The sequence below is a fragment of the Tursiops truncatus genome, chromosome 8 (assembly GCF_011762595.2).
Source record: "Tursiops truncatus isolate mTurTru1 chromosome 8, mTurTru1.mat.Y, whole genome shotgun sequence".
Taxonomy (NCBI): domain Eukaryota; kingdom Metazoa; phylum Chordata; class Mammalia; order Artiodactyla; family Delphinidae; genus Tursiops; species Tursiops truncatus.
The window spans coordinates 56,058,644-56,077,487 of record NC_047041.1 but is presented as its reverse complement, the minus strand read 5'-3'; the positions used below and the strand labels follow the sequence as shown (position 1 = coordinate 56,077,487).

The 18,844-nt window shown below is 51.9% G+C and overlaps 1 protein-coding gene across 6 annotated transcripts in view; it reads right to left on the bottom strand.

Moving 5' to 3' along the window:
- Positions 1 to 18,844, bottom strand: part of ARRB1 (arrestin beta 1) — a 122,578-nt gene that overhangs the window by 38,992 nt on the left and 64,742 nt on the right. For all 6 annotated transcript variants that reach the window (XM_033862266.2, XM_073808449.1, XM_073808451.1 and 3 more), the window contains exons 12-16: positions 17,821 to 17,904; positions 16,588 to 16,611; positions 13,601 to 13,671; positions 12,776 to 12,827; positions 216 to 11,433 (exon numbers count right to left, since the gene is read on the bottom strand). In XM_033862266.2, coding sequence (XP_033718157.1) covers positions 11,322 to 11,433; positions 12,776 to 12,827; positions 13,601 to 13,671; positions 16,588 to 16,611; positions 17,821 to 17,904 — 343 coding nt within the window. In that variant the 3' untranslated portion in view covers positions 216 to 11,321. The remainder of the gene's footprint in view (positions 1 to 215; positions 11,434 to 12,775; positions 12,828 to 13,600; positions 13,672 to 16,587; positions 16,612 to 17,820; positions 17,905 to 18,844) is intronic.

Below are 18,844 nucleotides of genomic sequence, written 5' to 3'. Positions count from 1 at the left end.
TTTTCTGGCCCATTGTCTGCACCAGACCAGACACTCCCTGCAGGGGCTGGGCCCAGTTCCCTTTTGGGTGCCTGACCCTGGCGCACAGAGATTTCTGAGCACTGCACCCCACAGAAGACCAAAGCGCAGAGGAAGAGGCATCACGCAGGGCTCGCTCTGGCCTCCTTCTGCTGTATGTCTGATGCCCACTCCCTTTAAGTCCCACAACCTCTCACCTTGTTGAACTGAGGCTGCAGTTATAGAAGATGCCTGCATGGTCAGCTCCTTGTTACTATTCAATAAAGTGAGAGAACAGAAAGAAAATGCAGCTTTAGAATATGTAATCATGTAAAACATAATTTAGCTTTAGCTTTTAGACTTTGACTTTTTAATACAATTATAGCTTTCTGGCCCTCCATTTGGAATTCTTGTCCAGCGTCCTATCTGGGCAACATCTACCACTGACAGCCTGTCTCAGCCTTGGTTCCTTGACCCAGGGAGCTATAGTGACATCTATTGGCCAATTTGTGAGAGTGGCCGCAGTTTTAACTTTTTTTCCGTACATGCGCCATCTGCTGGTGAACATGGGAATGTTCCTTCTTTCATTTAGTCAAATCCATTCAGCAAATATTTTATAAAGTGCCTACTATGCGCCAAGCACTATGCTAGGAAGAAGCTGGCAGTTGTTCTAGGCACTTTACATATATTAACCGATTTTAGCCTGATGACAATTCTATGAAGTAGGTGTTACTATTCCTACTTTACAAATGAACAAACTAAGACAAAGATGAATAATTTGCTTACTGCTAATAAAGGGGTCAAGTTGGGGTTAGAACTCAGAGCCCATGTGCTTCCACCAAGAACAATAAACAAGTAAGATACCTCTTATGAGGGAAATAAACAGAGTGTTGTAAGAGTGATGGGAAAGGTTGTCCTTTGAATGGGGTAGTCAGGCAGGCTCCTCTGAGAAGGTGGCTTACCCTGAACAACAGGAAGGAAGGAGCTCTGCAAACCGCCTAGGAAAGATCAATCCAGGCAGAAGAAACAGCGAGTGCAAAGGTTCTGAGACTGAATATTCAAATATTGAGTGGGAGGCCAGTTATGACCATTCTACCTTCCAATAGTCCTTCTGCTTCCCCACCTGGCCCCAACCTCTACATCTCTCAGCCGGATCCCTGTCCCAGCTTCCTTCTTGATCCCTTTGCCTCCAGCCTTCCCCTCTGGTCCATCCTCTGCAATGCAGCCAGAGTGATCCTAAAAGTGCATGAAGCTGATGCATCTCACTGCCCTGCTTAAAACCTGTCCCACCGTCTTCTGGATAAAAAGCTCTTTGGACAGATTATCTTTAACCTTCCTCCCCATGGCTATGGTCTGCTCCTATCTCCTGTTAGCTCTTCTGCTTCCCTTCATTCTAGCCAAACTGAAGTCCTTACAATTCCTTGAAGGTCCCAGGTTGTCTCACCACCTGGGGCTTCCCGTGGGCCACCCCTTCTATCTGGAATGCCCATAGCCTCTCCTCACCTGCTTAACTGCTTCTCATCCTTCAAAACTCAGTTGAAGCAATTCCCTTTCTAGGAAGCTTGCCTTATTTCCTATCCCACCCGCCCCTCTTTAGTGCTCCCATGGCACACCATGAGTATGTGTCAGCCCCCATCTACAATATCCCTCAACATCAAGTCCAAATCTTTTTCGTCACGCCTTACATTCCTGTGAATTCGTGAACTCATTGAAGAAAGGGACTGTCTTATTAATCTTTGTGTCTTCAAGGTCCAGCATAAGCCCCAGCAAATGGTACATGCCCAGTAAATAGTTTGCGGTTTGTGAGCTATAGATTGTTTAGTTTCTTTTTTTTTTTTTTTTTTTTGCTTTTTAACGAGATACATATTTGCATAGAGTAAAAACCCACTCTTTTTTGGCATACAGTTTATTTTGACAATCAAGATATGGAACAGTTCCATCACCCCCCCAAATACCTCCTGCTGCCCCTCTGTAGCCAACCCTTCCTCAACTCCAGCCACTGGCAACTAGTGGTCTGTTTTCCATCCCCATAGTTTTGCCTTTTCCAGAATGTCTTATAAATAGATGCATACATATTTATCCTTTTAAGTCTAGCTTCTTTCACTTAGCATGATGCGTTTGAGATTCATCCTTGTTGTTGTACCACTAGTTTGTTCATTTTTATTGCTGAGTAGTATCCCATTGTATGGCTGTACAAGAGTTTATCCATTCACACTAGTTGAAGAGCATTTGGGTTGTTTCCAGTTTTTGAGTTATGAATGCATCCATTATTAACGTTCACAGACAGGTTTTTGTGGGGACATAACTTTTCATTTATTTGGGGAGTGGAACTTCTAAGTCTTACAGTAAGTATCTTTAAACTTATAAGAAACTCTGCCAAACTGTTTTCCAAAGTGTCTGTACCATTCGGTATGCCCACCAGCCATGTGTGTGTTCCAGTTCCTCCACACCCTCGCCAGCACTATTTATTGGGAAGAACAATTGGATAGCCTTTGCACCTTTTTGGAAAATCAGTTGATATATACAGGTCTATTTCTGGATTCTGGAGTTCATTCCATTGATATAGGTGTCTATTCTTTCACCACTACCACACTGTCTTCATTACTGTAGCTTCATCGTAAGTCTTGAGATCAGTTAGTAGGCAACTCCAATGTTGTTCTTCCTTTTAAAAATTGCTTGGCTATTCTAGTTCCTTTACCTTTCCATATAATGTTTAGGATCAGCTTGTCTATACATACAAAAGAAAAGAAAAAATCCCGCAGAGATCTTGATTTGGACTGCACTGAATCTATAGTTTGTAGAGAATTGACATCTTCTAATCCATATCGAATCCATATTCAACATTGAATCTTCCAATCCATGAACATAGTACATGTCTCAATTTGTTTAGGTCTTCTTTGATTTCTTTCATCAGTATTTTGTGCTTTAGAGATGTACATAGAGATTATGCACATATTTTCCTATTTATACCTAAGTATATTTCCATTTTGGTGCTATTGTAGGTGGTATTATCTTTTTATTTGGCATTGTCTTTTAAATTTCAAGATCCAGTTGTTTGATGTTACTCTACAGAAGTATAATTGATTTTTGTATACTGATCATGCATCCTCATTGATCATCCTCTTCTTCTGGCTTTTGTATGTTGAGTTATTTTAGATTGTATCCTGGACACTGTGAATGTTATGTTGTGTAGACTCTAGGTCCTGTTATAATCCTTATTATTATTATTTTTTTTGGTACGTGGACCTCTCACTGTTGTGGCCTCTCCCGTTGTGGAGCACAGGCTCCGGACGCGCAGGCTCAGCGGCCATGGCTCACGGGCCCAGCCGCTCCGCGGCATGTGGGATCCTCCCGGACCGGGGCACGAACCCGTGTCCCCTGAATCGGCAGGCGGACTCTCAACCACTGCGCCACCACGGAAGCCCCCTGTTATAATCCTTGATAGAACGTTGATTTTGTAGTTGTTGTTGTCTTTGTTTCAAGAGGTTATCAGCTGATTTAGTTTCAGACCCAATTTGTCTGTTGGGCTGTGGGTGGTTCTAATCGCAGCACAAATCCACAAGAGAAAGGAGAAATAAAAGGGAAATCTACCCCATGCAGGTTACTTCTCCAAATTTTTACTCCCAGGACCATTTGCCTGCTTTTGTTTAATTTTCAGAGTCATTAGGTAGTTGTGTTTTGTATTTTTGTCCAGGGTTTTTATGTAATCAGTAGGAGAGATAGGCTGTAGTGGACTTACTCTGTTTTGGCCAGAATTTGAAACTCCTACACAATTTATTTTGATTTGCTGAAAATTTTAAAAGCTAAGATAAATGAAGTCTCAGAACACCATGAAGACAGTGACAGGAGAAAAGCTCAAAGCTAAGAGGTAACCGCAAAGACCTCTTCCATGTTTAGAGCCTTGTTTAGGTGTCAGGGTACTCCTTCTAAATTGTGGTATCCAGGCCAATAGGATTATTTCTGGTTTTTGGATGAGAAGATTAAGGAAGAGCTGGTGACTTGCCTACTTGGTCTCAGATCTAATCCCCTGACCTTCTCCTGCTCTGTATTGCAGGGCATTGACCATTGCAAACTACATTCCCCAAGATTCCTTGAAAATTAACTTTTAATTCGAGTCTGCCATTAGGAGGGCAGGAGGAAAGGAGAAATCAGAGTATTTCCCCCACCCTCTTGCTTTGGGCAGCATCCCAGGAACAGAGGCTTTTCTTCTATGGTCTGGATTCTTCAGCTACGCTCTCCCTCAACAGCCCTGTTGGGCTTCCCTGGTCCTTAGCTCCGTACCACCACCTCTTCTCCCTTGTCCTTCCACCCTACAGATGGTAGTGACTTCCTATTGTACCTGGGTTGCCTTACACCCCATTTGCCCTTTCAACTCTTGCAACATTTTCACAACCAGTTTCTTTGATTAAATTCCTGCTACTGATATACTGGCATAGGCTCCGTTTATCTGGACTTGGACTGATACAGTCCACGTGGGAGGGCAGAATCAAAGCTCTAGCTCATGTCTCCTGATTCAAATGTCAGTGTCTGCCCATTACCCTTCTCTGGCTGGGAGCATCAGAGGAAAGAGACCACCCTCTGGCCGACCAGGAGGGCAATGCACTGATCTAAGTTGCACATTATTCTACAGGAATGTAAAAAATAAAATGGTTTCACACACAGGACCAATTTTCTAGGAAAGCCATCTTACATTCAGCAGCATCTTCCTTTCGTGTTAATACGATACACTGTCATTTAGGACTCTGAATCTTCCTCACCTATATCCCCACTCCTCCCATGTGTTCTTTTGGAACAGGCAGTGGGTAAGTCATGGATAACTGAAGTGACTTCGGGGAGACCCAGCAGAGCAGGAGATGAGAACTGAGTAAGAACCAGGGCTGGGACTGGGACAGGACTCCAGCTGAAGTGGTCAGTGGGGAGAAGATGGGACGGCTTCACCCCAGGCGCAAACCAGGGGTCATGGGACCCAGTGGTGTCTGAGAAGGATCAGAGGTTTGGCAACTTCCCCAGGCCCAAAGGCTGGTAAATGGCAGCGAGGGGAGGAGAAGGGGGTGAGCAGCCAGGTTGGAGTTGGGGCCACCACCTGACCCAGCTAGTCCAGGGCAGCAGGGACAGCTTCTGCTGGTCTATGTCCTGCCATGGGCTTATGAGACAGAAATAAAAGCACAGCCAGCATCTGTCATAAAAGACCTTTAATGGTCTCCTATTTATGGTTCTTTTTTTCATTAGAACGGTTAGAACTGTCCTGTTAGAGTTGAATAAACTGTAATAACTTATCTGACATAATAAGGAATGCCACAGGTACAACAGATAAACCTGGCAGGTGACCCAGGAATAAGGGTGTCACAAAAGAATCACTTAACAGAAGGGCCACAGACCTGGAGACCAGTCTCCACCACCTGTCACTCCTCACACCCAGGATCCACACACAGTACCAGGTTGAGTGCCGGCTCCCATTGGAAAGGAAGGCGCAGCCCCCTCCCCCGACATCTGTGGCTAGACCCCAACACTGAGCAGAGACGTCCCAGGAAGACGGCCCATCCAACCATCATCCCCCGAGTGCTCCTGGATCTCCAGGGCAGGCCATGACCACACCCCGAATTTGTGAGCCCCCCTTCATACCCACCTCTCCCATGACCCTTGCAGTAATCCCTTTGAGTTGGGCAGAGCCGGGCACTATCTCCATCTTACACAAGGGGAAACGGAGGTCAGGTTCCCAAGGGCACACTCGGACTGAACACAGAATAGCATTGGGCGCTCTTTCTCCCATGCCACGTGGCTTGTTGTGCCCCGACTCTCACATTTCCACCTGGATGCCCTGGGTGGGGACCGGGCAGGATGCTGTGCCCAGGGCTGGTCCAGGTCTCCCCGAAGTGCCCACCTCTTAGTCAGCCCCAGTGAGGGACCTGGGCAGAGGGGCAGACCAGCAGGAAGAAAATCTGGGGGACTGGAGGTAGGGAACCAGCCTCTCTTCAGACACCCGCCTGTTGCCCACACATTCAGTTGACCGCAGAGGTGGGCATGGAATCCTATGAGAATTGCTCGAGGGAAATTTGCTGCTTAAAGGGTCTCTGGAGGAATCCTGCCTTCATAGGAGGGACTTTTGTCATAAAGTCCTCCCTTGGCGTTTCTTTTACTAAAGCTGGCTGTACATAAAGAGGAACCTAACTCTAGTTTCTCTTCCCACCACGCTGTCCCTCTGCCATCTCATGGGCCTGGGCCGGGGGAGTGGGGTGTCACACTGGGGCACAGACACAAGTCCTGGGGTGGGGCTGTGCCTCTTTGCTTCCTCCATGGTCCCCCACAACGCCTGGGCCAATTTCAGGGCCAAGACCCGTCCTCACAGCACCAGGCCCCCGCCCAAATGAAACCCAGGCCGGAGCTTCAGTGGGGGTGGGCTACAAAACCAAGTGTGTGTGTGTGCGCGCGAATAAGCAAATGCTTGAGCCTGGGTCTGTGACCCAAGTTCCAATAGGACGATACTTTATATTGGAATGCTAGAGTCATTCCAACAGGAAATGCAAGAATAGAAGCTGGGCTTGCTGGTCTAAGATCAAACCTCAGAATGGTGGTTTGAAGAAGTTTTTCTTCAAAAGAAAGTTTAAAGGTGAAACCTCAATAGGCAAGACAGATAAAAGCAGAGTTGTTCTGGTGGAAGTGGGAATGGCGGGGAGGGCTGGAGACCTATCCTCGGCCTCCACCCCCATTCTCCCACCTTAGCAGCCCCTGACGAAGCTCTGTGGCACACCAGGGGTTCCACAGCACCTGGTTTGAAAACCAGTGTGTCAGAGTCTACGGGTCATGGGTCCTGGGGATCTGTGCTTTGACTTCCCTTTCGGGGTGAAGAGTTGGGAGAGAGTGATGGGGGGAGGATGCTCCCCCTTCAACGGGCCTCTCTTTGAAGCCACCGTGCAGTGAGCCTGCAGGGGAGTGGTAGAGGTGGGGATCCTGCCCCATGGGTAGGCCATTCCAGTCCAGGGAGCTGCCCGGGCCAGGAAAGCAAAATGCCAGGCCCAAGGCAGGCTTATGCACGAGTCGGGGGAGTCTGTTTTGGTCCTTGTTGACTTTAAAAACCAGAACAGGTATAGGCCTATGTCCATGAGACCCTATAAGAGTCCAAGATCGGGGCCTAATGCCTTCCTCTGGGATGGGTGGAGGATGTCCAGCCCCCAGTCGCTGGCAGGAGGGAAGCTGCCTTTGTGGGCTGCTGAAACCACCGGGGATGCGTCAGCTGGGGCTCGGGTCTCAGCGTAAGAGGCCTGGGTTTTCCCCGGACCCCAATCCCTCCCAAGTTTCACCAAGAAGCGACAACTGGCAGCTCTGGTTGGTCCTGGAGGGGGTCTTACACTTTGAAGGGAAGGGGCAGGCAACTTCTATTCCACTTCACCCTTGGGGTTCTCTAGTGGGGTTGTGGGGGGGTTAGCACCCCTGGGCCTGGGGGACGAGGCTGTCCCTAACCTGGGATCAGATCCAATGCTTCCTGACCTCTGACACCAAGGTGTGCCCCCACCCCCCCCAATCACTGACACAATCCATGTCCAGTCTCTCTGTCTGGGTTGCTGGGACCACTGCCCGGAGACACAGCATTCCTGAACAGTATCTGAATTTCCCTCTCGGCTGGGTCACCAAAGCCGAACTGGCCTCGTCTCATCCTGGCTGACCTCTGCCTAAGTGACATGGGGGCAAGAGATGAAGATGGCTGGGAGGGCTCTGCCAGCGGCAAACTTCCTGTGTGACCCTGGGCTACCCCCCCGCAGCAGCAGGGCCACAGCCTGGGCAGCCGTATGCAACTTACAGAGCTGACTTGCATCTCCTCTGGGCCTCACAAGTTCCTCGAGCTGGGCGGGAGAGGGATGGCAGTCTCATTTTACAGTTAGGGAAACCAATCCCAAGAGGTTGAATGAGTTGCTCAGGCTCCTCAGCTGGGTGGTAACAGCCAACACGGAGCGGCATCGTGGACTCGCAGGCCAGGGTGCTCTTCACGGCACCGCGTGGGACCAGCTTGTCAGCAACTCCGCCAGCTGAACCAAGACCCCAAGTGAGTCCACTCTCAGTTTGTCTGGGCTCTGAGACTGAGAAGGCCCGTGGAGTCTAGCCAAAGAACTCTGTCCTTATCTTCACGGGGACTGAACTCTTCTCTAGGTTGGAAGGCTGAGGAAGTCCAGCTGGCCGTCTGCCTGCGGACTTTCACCCCGAGCCGTGCTCTCCCTTCCTGCCCAGACTGCTATCTACATGCCACCCGCATGGCCCACTGCAAAGTCTCAGTGTGGAGAGGCAGGGTCAGCACAGGCTCCAAATGTGTGGACAGAGAGAGCCAGTACTGTGGGCTGGTGCCTGGAGCCCAGTGGGGCTCCCCTACCCCCAGTTTCACTCCAAGGGTTCCCCTGGACAGGCTGACTCCAGATGGAGAGGGGCCCTGCAGAGAAGAACTCAGTCATGCTTAGGGACTGCAGGAGAAGCGGGGTCTGGAACCAACCAGAAACTTGGCAAGATGATCTGTATGTTCTTTCTCTCAGGAAGAAGCCTGAGCGTCCCACTGGGCTGCAGTGCATGTCTGTGCAGGAGGGCGCCCAGCCCAGGGGCAAGTGGGGCTAAACTCCAGCCTGTGACAACTCAAGAAGCTGTGCATTCCAATGTGGGTGGAATCCACCTGGAAGGGACACCATTTCTAATTCATATCAAGGCACTATACAGACTAGCAGTGATCACGGAACCCTGAATGCAATGGCCCCCTCGCTACTTCCCGTAAAACTTTCCCTTGACCATGCACTTCCTGAGGACAGGGGCTGGGACTGACCCAACTCTGTGTCTCCAGTGCTCTGCGCCAGGCGGAGAAGTTGTCAACCAAGGATGGTTAAGCCAAATTCAAATGAACTTGCCCACTGCCCTTCTGCAACCCTGGGCCCAAAGAGTAAATAAAAGGCTAAATGGGCCCATGATGCTTCTTGCAGCTGGAGAAATTTCGGTTCAACACTGGGATAAACCCAATATGGTGAGCGTGATTTTGAGGCGGAAGGAGGTCAAGAAACCAGCCTGAAAAAGCTTTTGTGTGACCGGGTTAGGGATGGGGGAAGAGGTCTATTTGTAGGCAAGTGATCACCCCCAAATCCTAAAGGGTCTTATATCAGCCCCAAAGGTTCCAGAAGACCACCCTGAAGAGCATATGCTTGCCATGCATTGTTCCAACAGCTCATTAACTCTCCAGCTGCCCAAATGAGGTACAGACTGCCCAGCAGGTTCTGGGAGGGGCTGGGTGCAGCTGGGACCCCAGAACTGGCCATGGGTGTGTGACTGCCCCAAGCTGACTTGGTTCTGACCTGGAGTAGGGGTCCCTAGGGTTGAGTCTTCATGAGATTCAGAAGGGAAGGGCTGGGGTACAGCGCCAGGCACGTGAACTGGGTAATTTCACCATGGAACGTGGTTGCTCGGTCCACCCCAGGAGGGGCTGGACTGAAAAGGGTTGAGATGCAACTTGTACAATAAAATTTCGCCATCTCCCTTTTTACAAGTATGGGACAGGGATAGAAAGGAGCAAGAGATCCCCTTGCCCTGCGAAGCAATATATTTGCTTGGGTATAAGGTAAACTTCAGGACATCCAAAGGGGGTGTGAAGTACTGGAGGGCTTATCACAAGCTCTTCCCCCACCCACCTCAGCAAATACAAGCTCTGTCCTTCTGTAACACTCGGGCCCTAGGGCCAAGCAGCTCATGCTAGCTGTGGCCACAGCTTGACATCACAGAACCCCTCAGGAGCCCAAGAAGGGCCTTTCTCAGGCCTGGAGTGGGTGTGGGGTGGTGGTGCTAGGTGCTCTCCATGGCCCTGCCACCTCTGGGGTCCAATGAATCCTCGCTGGTAGCAGACAGATCAGAGTCAGTGGCTCTGGCTCCACCCACCAGACCAGAAGCTCTAATGTTCACGAATTCCTGGAGGCAGAGCTGGGAGGGCCCTTTGTGATCATCTCGTCAAACCCCTTGGTTTTCTAGGTGAAGAACTGAGGCCCAGAGATGGAAAGGAACTTGCCCAAGGTCACACAGTAAATGAGCAGTAAAGGTCAGACAAAAACAGATACCTTTTAACACTTTCTGCCTCATTGTCTGCCTGCCCTGTTGCCCTGGAAATGCCCCATGTCCCAATCACACCAACACTAGCCAATGGGTACTGGGTACCCATGACACTGGGAACTACTGGGGCGGTCATCAACTCCCCAAGGAAACAAAGGAGTCCCCCCCTTCCTTTTAGGTGAGGGCATCCTGATGGACCCTGCCACCTTCTGGGGAAGGATCCTCTTTGACTGTGGGCACAGGGACCTCAGGTGCTCTCTCCTAGCCTGCAGGGGCAGCCCAGCCCGGCCCTGGAGAACTGCAAGGGCAGGAGGACACCGGTAGCCCTCACTTCCCACACCAGTAATCACTTCAGGGGTCACTGATCACTCTTAGGTCTACAAAGGAAGGGAGCTGGGCAGACTCTCATCTTCCCAGCCCGCCGCCATCTCTCAGAGTCACCCTTCAGGAAACCTCCTCGGGACCTTGGTGCTTTCTGAAGACCCCTCCCTTCTCTCTTTCTTCCTCTGTGCATATTTGTAGATAGGACACACACACAAGATACAAGGCAGTTAGGATATTACATCCTGACGATACTGAAATAGACTTGGGCTACTTCACATAACTTGCCTTAGACTAGGTAACTGCTGGTAAGAAAGTCAGTCCAGCTACTTTGCTCCATTCCTGGGGTCCACAAACCTTCACCAATGTCACTGTCAGTCACAGAGGGTCATGGGGGGGGGGGATGGGGGAGGAAGGGGAGAGGTGTTTGGTGGGTCCAAACTGCGAAAAGAACTGCACGGAGAATCTATCCACCGGTCTGCCCCTCCCAGCCAGAGGTTGGCCTTCGAGTCGGTCATGTTTTAGCTGCCAGAACTGTGTTAATCACCTGGGAAGGTGGACATCCTCTCACGTGTCTTGAGCCCCCATCCCCGCCCCTCCAAGCCCTCATGCCCCATCTTCCCCTTTCTGCTCCCCATCCCAAGTCAAATTCCAAGACCAGAGCCATGTTGGCCTTTCTGGGGGTCAACAGGAAGAGAGCGGGGGATGGAGAGGTGACTGCAGTGAGAGTGGTGAGGGTGGTGCACGTGGCCCTGTTGGCATGGTGACAGGGCCAATCCTGAGGCCAGAGGTTCACCACCGTGACCTGAAAGACCACTGGGGCCCCCGGTAGAAGCTGGAAGAACAAAGGGGAGGGGGAACCAGGGCAGGAAGAAGACAAACAAGCATCCTAGTGTGTGAGAGAGGACCTGGAGCTGCCCGGAGGGAGGGCCGGCCCCAGTCTATCTGTCGTTGGGCTGTGGAGAGCCGGTACCGTCCTCCTCTTCCTCTTTGTCATCCTTCATGCCTTTCAGTCTCTGGCGAGCAAAGTCCTCAAACACGATGTCGTCGTCGCTGGTGGGAAAGACAAGGAAAACGGGTGTGTTTGCAGGGCAGGGAGAGTAGGCTTATCCAGGGGCTGGAGAGCCTGCACAGCCAGGTGGGACCCAGAGGCTGGCCTCTGGGACTGGCCTCGGATAGAAAGGCCTGCCAGGTTGGCACATCTGGATGCCCATCAATGACAGTGGGACCAGCCAGTTGTGGAAATACCAGAGGGAGGCATGAGTTTGCCTAAGGGCTGGAAATTGACCTGGTTCTTGAGGAGTTGGGGTCAAGGGACACATAAAATTGGGAGAGGGGGTCAGTGTGGCTGGGTTAGGGCCAGAGGAGGAAGTTATTCCCACAAAGAGGCCAGGCCACCAGTAGTTTCACAGCAAATTCTATTCTGAATCCCCCAAGAACAGGCCCAAGAAGCCCCATTCAACCACCCGAAGAAAGCACTCCTGTTTTCTGCACAGGAAGCAGTGGGCCTGGCTTGGAAGAGAAAACCCCTTTTCTCCAGGGAAGTGTCAGCTCACATTCTACCCTGAGGGATCTTGGATAAGACAGGGTCTGTGGGGGGCAGGGAGGGGGGGTAGGCCAATCTAAATAGGGGGGCAGAGAAAATGTGGGTGGGAAAAGAGGGTGCCTGAGGGGGTTTCAGGGCTAAGGGCTGCTTCTAAGAACAGTAAGTTCCCTTCTACTATAAGACATGTCCACATAGGCCCACCCAAGGCCCAAGCCCCACAGAATTCAGCCAGCCACATGGGGTGCCCTCATGGGGTGACTTAAAACCCCATATCCCAAATATCTCCTGGGGGACAAAGGAAGTGTAGATTTGGAGCTGGAGTGAGAAAGCTGCTTGGCCCTGGAGGTATTTCCTGATGTTCGCCCAGGTCCTCCCCCTCTGGCCACTGTCCGGTGACAGGACAGCCTTCGACCGCAGGGGAATCCACATTGGTCCTCGGGAGTCAGAAGCAACAAGATCCCCAGAAACTTCCCCTCCCTACGGCCTGATTCCACTGGTTGGGTGAAGCCCAGGCAAGAGAGCCCCAGCCCAGGGCCACAAACCAGCCCTGTGACAGCCGAGCAGGTGCTGTGGATGGACGAACGGACTGACGGACTGACGGACGTGCAAGGACGAGGGAGGAAGACAGACCCCACCAAGGCAGGAGGAAGAGGAACAGGCACCGAGGGTCCTTCAAGTCACATGCAGGCAAGCGGGTTGCTGAAGAGGCGAGCAGAGGCAGCTCTCAGCAGACGGGTTAGACCAGCTGCTCCTCACGGGGTTAATTAGCATAAATGCAAATAACCAGGTAGCCCCGCCCACCTCCCAAGGCCCGCCCCCCCATACGTCTGCAGGCAGGGTTTGGCTTACGTGGTGTCAAGTTCTATGAGATTGGTATCTACTGGAGCCTCGTTCTCTGGAACTAAACACAGGGCAGACGAGCGCCCATGGGTTATTGGTGAGTGGGCAAGTGGGCAGGTGGGCACAGGTCCCCACCCTGGGACAACTAAGCTAAGATGGGGAGGGAAAGGAGGAAGGGGAGTGGAGAAGGGGGGGCTGGTCCCTGGTCTTGGTAACACCTGGAATAACCTTAAATGCAGGGAGGAGGGTCCAGGGAGGGCCAGGGAGGCCCACAGCAGGCCCAGAAGAACAGAAAATGGACCCTGCTCCTTTTGGCACTTCTCCAGCACGACTTAGATTCATTTGTCGCATGCAGGACTGTCACTAACTCTAATACAACCATTTATTCACATTTTCACATCTCTGAACTTGGGGTATGTTTACAATCAATGGCATTTCAAAGTTTAATTGTGGGAACACTTTTCTTTCTTTGTGGTACATACTACAATGTTTCTTTCAACCGAAACAGTCTTAGGTTTAATCCGGTATCACTTGGAAAAATTATGGGGATGGTGTGTCCAGGGATCATCTTATCCATGCAGCCCCTTCCGCTATGCCTGGATGCCAGACAAGGGCTCCAAGCATGGCCTGTGCAGCTCCCACCACCACCCCCAGCCCAGAGAGAACAGAGCCAGACCTCTCTATCTCCTGAGGAGTCAGATGCAAATAGGAGTGTGGGCCTCACAAAAGATCCCATGAGCTGGGGAAAAGGCGTGACCCTGGGCTGAAGGCTGACCCAGAGGTAGGTGGGGTGATAGGGATACCCCATCCCAGTGACCCACAGATTCTGCTCACCTTCCCGATGCGGGGGTTCCTCTTTGGGCTTGGGGTGCATTAGGGTGAAGGGCAGCTCCACAGCCACGTCACTGAAAGAGACCCAGACCAGTTGAGCCTTGAATCCAGTCCCAGGCTGTGAGTGTCAATGCCCTGTCACTTTGAGGACTGGGGAGGGTTTTACGGTAGCTGTGGGCCAAGAGGCAGGAAATCTGGCCCCAAGACCCAGTTCCACCACTCTCTGAGCATCAGTCTATCTGGGAGTTGAACTGGGAGATTTCTTCTCCTGGCTCCAAAAAACATGGAAACTTCCCCTTTCCTGAGAAGGATCCCTGGATTCCCACGAGCTGGGAGGAGGCACAGGGGTGGGAAAAGGGTTGCCCAGGGCAGTGAGCGTGCATCTTGCTCGCTGAGTGGCTCCAGAGGTGCCCTGAGTCCCTGCTGGCCTCAAATGGCCACAGCCAGCCCAGCCTCCCCTGACACTGCCCTTCCCAACTTCCTGGTTGGAACTCCTCCCACCCTCACTCTGTCTTATCTCCCAACATCTCCAGGGGGCTCCTGTGAAAGTGCTCAGGTGGCCCTAGCCCCCTGCAATCTAGATGAGGCACTGCTGAGGTCGGCTTAATCAAATTCAAGCTAGATGGGACCCAGGCCCCAGCACCGTCTACATTGTGCACAGAGCCTTGAAGCTGTGTGGGGATGGAAGGATGGGAGTGGTGCTGCTACTGGCTAACGTTTCTGACTGGGCCTTCTCACCCCTTAGCCCTGATGGACAGAATAATAACAAGAGCAGACACTCACATGGTACTGACTCTGTGCCAAGGAGGAGTCTACTTTTTTTTTTTTCTGCCTTGCTGCTCAGCTTGCAGGATCTTAGTTCCTTGACCAGGGATCAAACCTGTGCTCCCTGCAGTGGAAGTCCAGAGTCCTAACCACTGGACTGCCAGGGCATTCCGCCAAGGAGTAGTCTAGAGTCACTCATTTAACCTTCACAACAACAATGTACAGGCTGGGAAATTAGGACCAAGGAGAAAACGCAGCATATCCAAGGCCGTACAGCTCTTAAAAGAAAGTGACAGGGCTTCCCTGGTGGCACAGTGGTTAAGAATCCACCTGCCAATGCAGGGGACACGGTTCAAGCCCTGGTCTGGGAAGATCCCACATGCCGCGGAACAACTAAGCCCGTGCGCCACAACTACTGAGCCTGTGCTCTAGAGCCCGTGAGCCACAACTACTGAGCCCGAGTGCCACAACTACTGAAGCCCGCGCGCCTAGAGCCCGTGCTCTGCAACAAGAGAAGCCAGCCAATGAGAAGCCCGCGCACTGCAACGAAGAGTGGCTCCCGCTCGCCGCAACTAGAGAAAAGCCCGCGCGCAGCAACAAAGACCCAACGGCAGCCAAAAATTAAATTAATTAATTAAATAAAGAAATTTAAAAAAAAAAAAAAGAAAGTTACAGACTGAGGATTCTGACTCCCTAATTCACACCCTTAACCCTGTGTGATAACATCTCAGAATTGAGAAGGTGATTCCACCCACCCTCTTTCTCCACTCCAGACAAAAGCAGCCCTGAAAGCTCCTCCACTCCACTGAGGTGGTATCACCCTACAAGGCCCTGTCAACTGTGAGCGCCTACAGGCACATCATCTTACTGACTTTGCTGCCAGGGGCCGGTTGAGAGGAGGATGGGGCAGGGGACGGAGGGGTCAGGGGTATAAACTACGCAACCAGAAAGGGCTGTTCCACCAGCCCCACCACTCACTGAGGAACACTTCACATCTTTTTTTTTTTTTTTGGTACGCGGGCCTCTCACTGTTGTGGCCTCTCCCGTTGCAGAGCACAGGCTCCGGACGCGCAGGCTCAGTGGCCATGGCTCACGGGCCCAGCTGCTCCGCGGCATGTGGGATCTTCCTGGACCGGGGCACAAACCCATGTCCCCTGCATCGGCAGGCGGACTCTCAACCACTGCGCCACCGGGGAAGCCCCAACACTTCACATCTTTAAGTCTCACTGAGCTTATCTGGAAAACGGGGCTAACTATACCTACCTTCTAGAGCCACTGCCAGGAGGTGACGTAGGTAAAAGGCTTGGTTAAACTGTGACGCTTGTGCCTGCCAGAATTATTACTTCCCCTCAATAGGAACATGGGGGTTCATAAGGCTATTGAAACAATTTGGCTTTTTTGTTTTTGTTTTTTTTGCTTTTTGCTTCCAAAGGGGATTGCTTCTCCAGGTTCACTTGGAAAAGTGAGCTATCAGAATGGAAGCTGGTGGAAGACTGACTGTCAACCTTCACTAAAGCCATCCAGAATACAGATGGAAGAATCTGGACCTTAACCTTCCACCAGGCTATGAGCAGTCAAGGGCAGGGTGTGTATCTGATTCCTCTCTGGGAGCTCAGTCCCCCTCACAAGGCTGGGCTCAAGTATGGGTTCAGGAAATTCTTACTGAATTACATTGAATTGAATTTCACCTCTCCAAATGGACTCAGTTTTCTTGGATGAGCAATAGTGGCATCTTGTGACAGGAGGAAGCAAAGCACTGAGTTTGGGGCACAGGTATTTTTGGAATGCACGTGGATCCAGTTGGCTCCAGGAAGCCTTGTCTACAAAGGCAGATCTCAGGACCTCTCCCTGACGACACTCAGCCAGCAGGTAGTTCTCATTAGTGTAGAAGTTTGAAAGCCACAAAGCCTGCATTTCTCCAAAACATCCTGTAAAACAGACTGATTGGGGGCCACTCCCCAGATAAATGGAGCCAACTTTGCTGTCTGCAAAGGTCCTTGTCACTTGGGTAGGGTGGAAGAGCAGGGCGAGGTTTGAAAGGAGAAACTGCACCTCCCCAGTCCCTCTGGAGAGGGTCCTAGTCCCGGCACAGGCCTGAGCCTGGCAATCAAAAGTGACCGCTAAGATTCCTTCCAACCCAGTGCCCGTGATTCTGGACAATCAGGACAATGGTCTCTGGGCCCTTCAGGCAGGTGAGTTGATCAGGTTGAAGGAAGGGACTTTACCTGGATGCAAGATCTCCCAACAGGCTGTGGGTGGGTCAGAGGAGGCGGGAGAAGTGGTCAGGAGAGAGTTCAGAGAGGAAGAAAACAGAAAGCACGTTCATTTACCACCTCTGTTCCCCTTTGGGGTAGATTAGATCCTGGGACACACTCTACCCACCCCAGTTGTAACTGCTCGTTCAGGGACATACGGAGGTGTGAGCCCTGCGTGGGGAACTGGAACCCAGGCCCGGCTAAGCCAAACTCCCCGCGAGGGGAGCCCCAGGGTCATTATCTGTAAAGGAGACATAAAAGTTAACCCCTGTGCTGCCTGCCCTGGGGAGGCTGGGGCTATCCAATGGCAGAAGGAAGCACTTTAGGATTCCCCAAGGGTTCCTCAAGAAGGAGCCTGAGGCAGACTGTGGGTCCTGCAAGGACACGGGATTTGAGATTTGTGATTCTGAGATGTCCTATAATATATGGTCCGTATTACACACTGTCACCTGCACGAGGCATTATTCTAAGAATAAAGGAGACTCGATGTCTAATGCTATTAGCTTTCCAATCTTTTCATAGAAATTTATGAATTAAAAAAAATCCCTCTGACAAAATAGAAATCCTAATTCTAGGTTTATAACAACATGTGGGCCCAACATATGGAGAAAAGTGGGAGTTCTCTCTGAGCTTCCACCAGACAGTGCTCCAGGTAAGGGAGTACGTTTGGTCTACCGCCATGACCCCAGCAGCCAGCCCGTGACCTGAGATTAAGGGAGGAGATTTCAGGAAATGTGTGAGGAATTGTCTGGGCCTCTGTTTCCCCATCTGTAAAATGGGAGAGTCGGAGCATCCCCAATCCAACTCTGGAATTCTGAGCTCCTTGAGCCATTTCCCCAGCAGATCAGCCTGGGTATGAGTTGGGGTGGGTGCTGTGCCCTGAGACATGATGACGGACATGGCACCCTTGTAGACCCCACAGCACAGACTCTGAGGAAGCTGCCCCCCACTTCCCACGTGCCCAGACTAGCGATGGGGAAGAGGAAGAGGAAAAAGAGGAAGAAGAGGAGAAGGGGGGAGGAGAGAAAGAGGGGAGGGGCAAGAGAGGGGCCAAAGGCCTCTGAAGTAGAAGAGGGAAAGGGGAAGGAACAGGATTCAGCTAAAAGGTCCAGCAAACAGGCAGAATGGGGCAGCGGGTGTGGCCATCAGGGACCTCCCTGCTGTACTTCGGGGTCTGGGTCTGGGCTGGGCTGTAGCACTTACCCTCCCCGAGACACCACCAGCTTCACCTTCACTTTGTAGGAAACAATGATGCCCAGAATCTCCCGGTTGGCTCCTTCCCTCAACCTGCAAGGCGACACGGGGAAGTCGGTTCACAGGGCTTGCTGGTGGGCAAGACCCGGCAGGATGGGGTGCGGTGTGGGCAGCAGCCATCGGCCCCTTTCCTGGCCACTCAGCCACCAGCTACAGGCAGAGCCCAGTGCGTGAGAAAGGCGAGGTCTGCTCTCAGGGAGCGGGAACTCAGAGCCCTGGCTTCCGAGTCTGGCTTTGAACCCCTGCTTCCCTCCAGGGGCCTGAGTCCCAGCAGTGCTGTGCGGAGCGGCTCTTCCTGCTCTCACGTGGATTCCCTTTGTCTCACTCCTGAGCCAGAGAGGAGAGGGCAGTTGGCGGGGGAGAGGAGGGGAGTGGGTACCAGGGAAGACCGTGCAGGAAGTGATGCTTTAATTAGGTCTCGAAAGCAGGTAGGATTTGAGCCAGGGAAGAAGACAGCAAACGCTCCAAGGGGAGATGGTAGCATATGAAGGGGCGGGTGAGACAGCGTTTGGGCTGGAGTGGCGGGCAGCGGTGCTGCAGAGGTGGGTCAAACCCCAGGAAGGGCCAGACCTCAGCGGGCAGGGCAAGACGGGTCCCCACACCCCCAGGTCTCCACTAGTGGAGGGTGGCCTCAGGGAGTCAGTGGTGACCGTGGGACAGGAGTGACCCTATGTTATGGCCCTGGGATCTCTGCCCTCCGGGGACACCCCCACGTGTGGTTTAGCCCAGCTCACCACCCTCAAATCTCCAGACTCCCCAGGCCTGTCCTGAGTCACCCTCTCCTGCTAGGACCCTCCCAGAAGCCACTTCCTTCCAGCCTTGCTCTGCCTCAGGGTCACACTCTATCCAACAGAAGACATGACGTCAGAAGCTCCTGCCTCTTGCACGAAGCCTTTCCAGGTTGCCCTCCCCTAGGCAAGCCAGCAGAGCGCAGCACTGACTACGAGAGGCTGGTCGAGTGGTCCATCTTGCT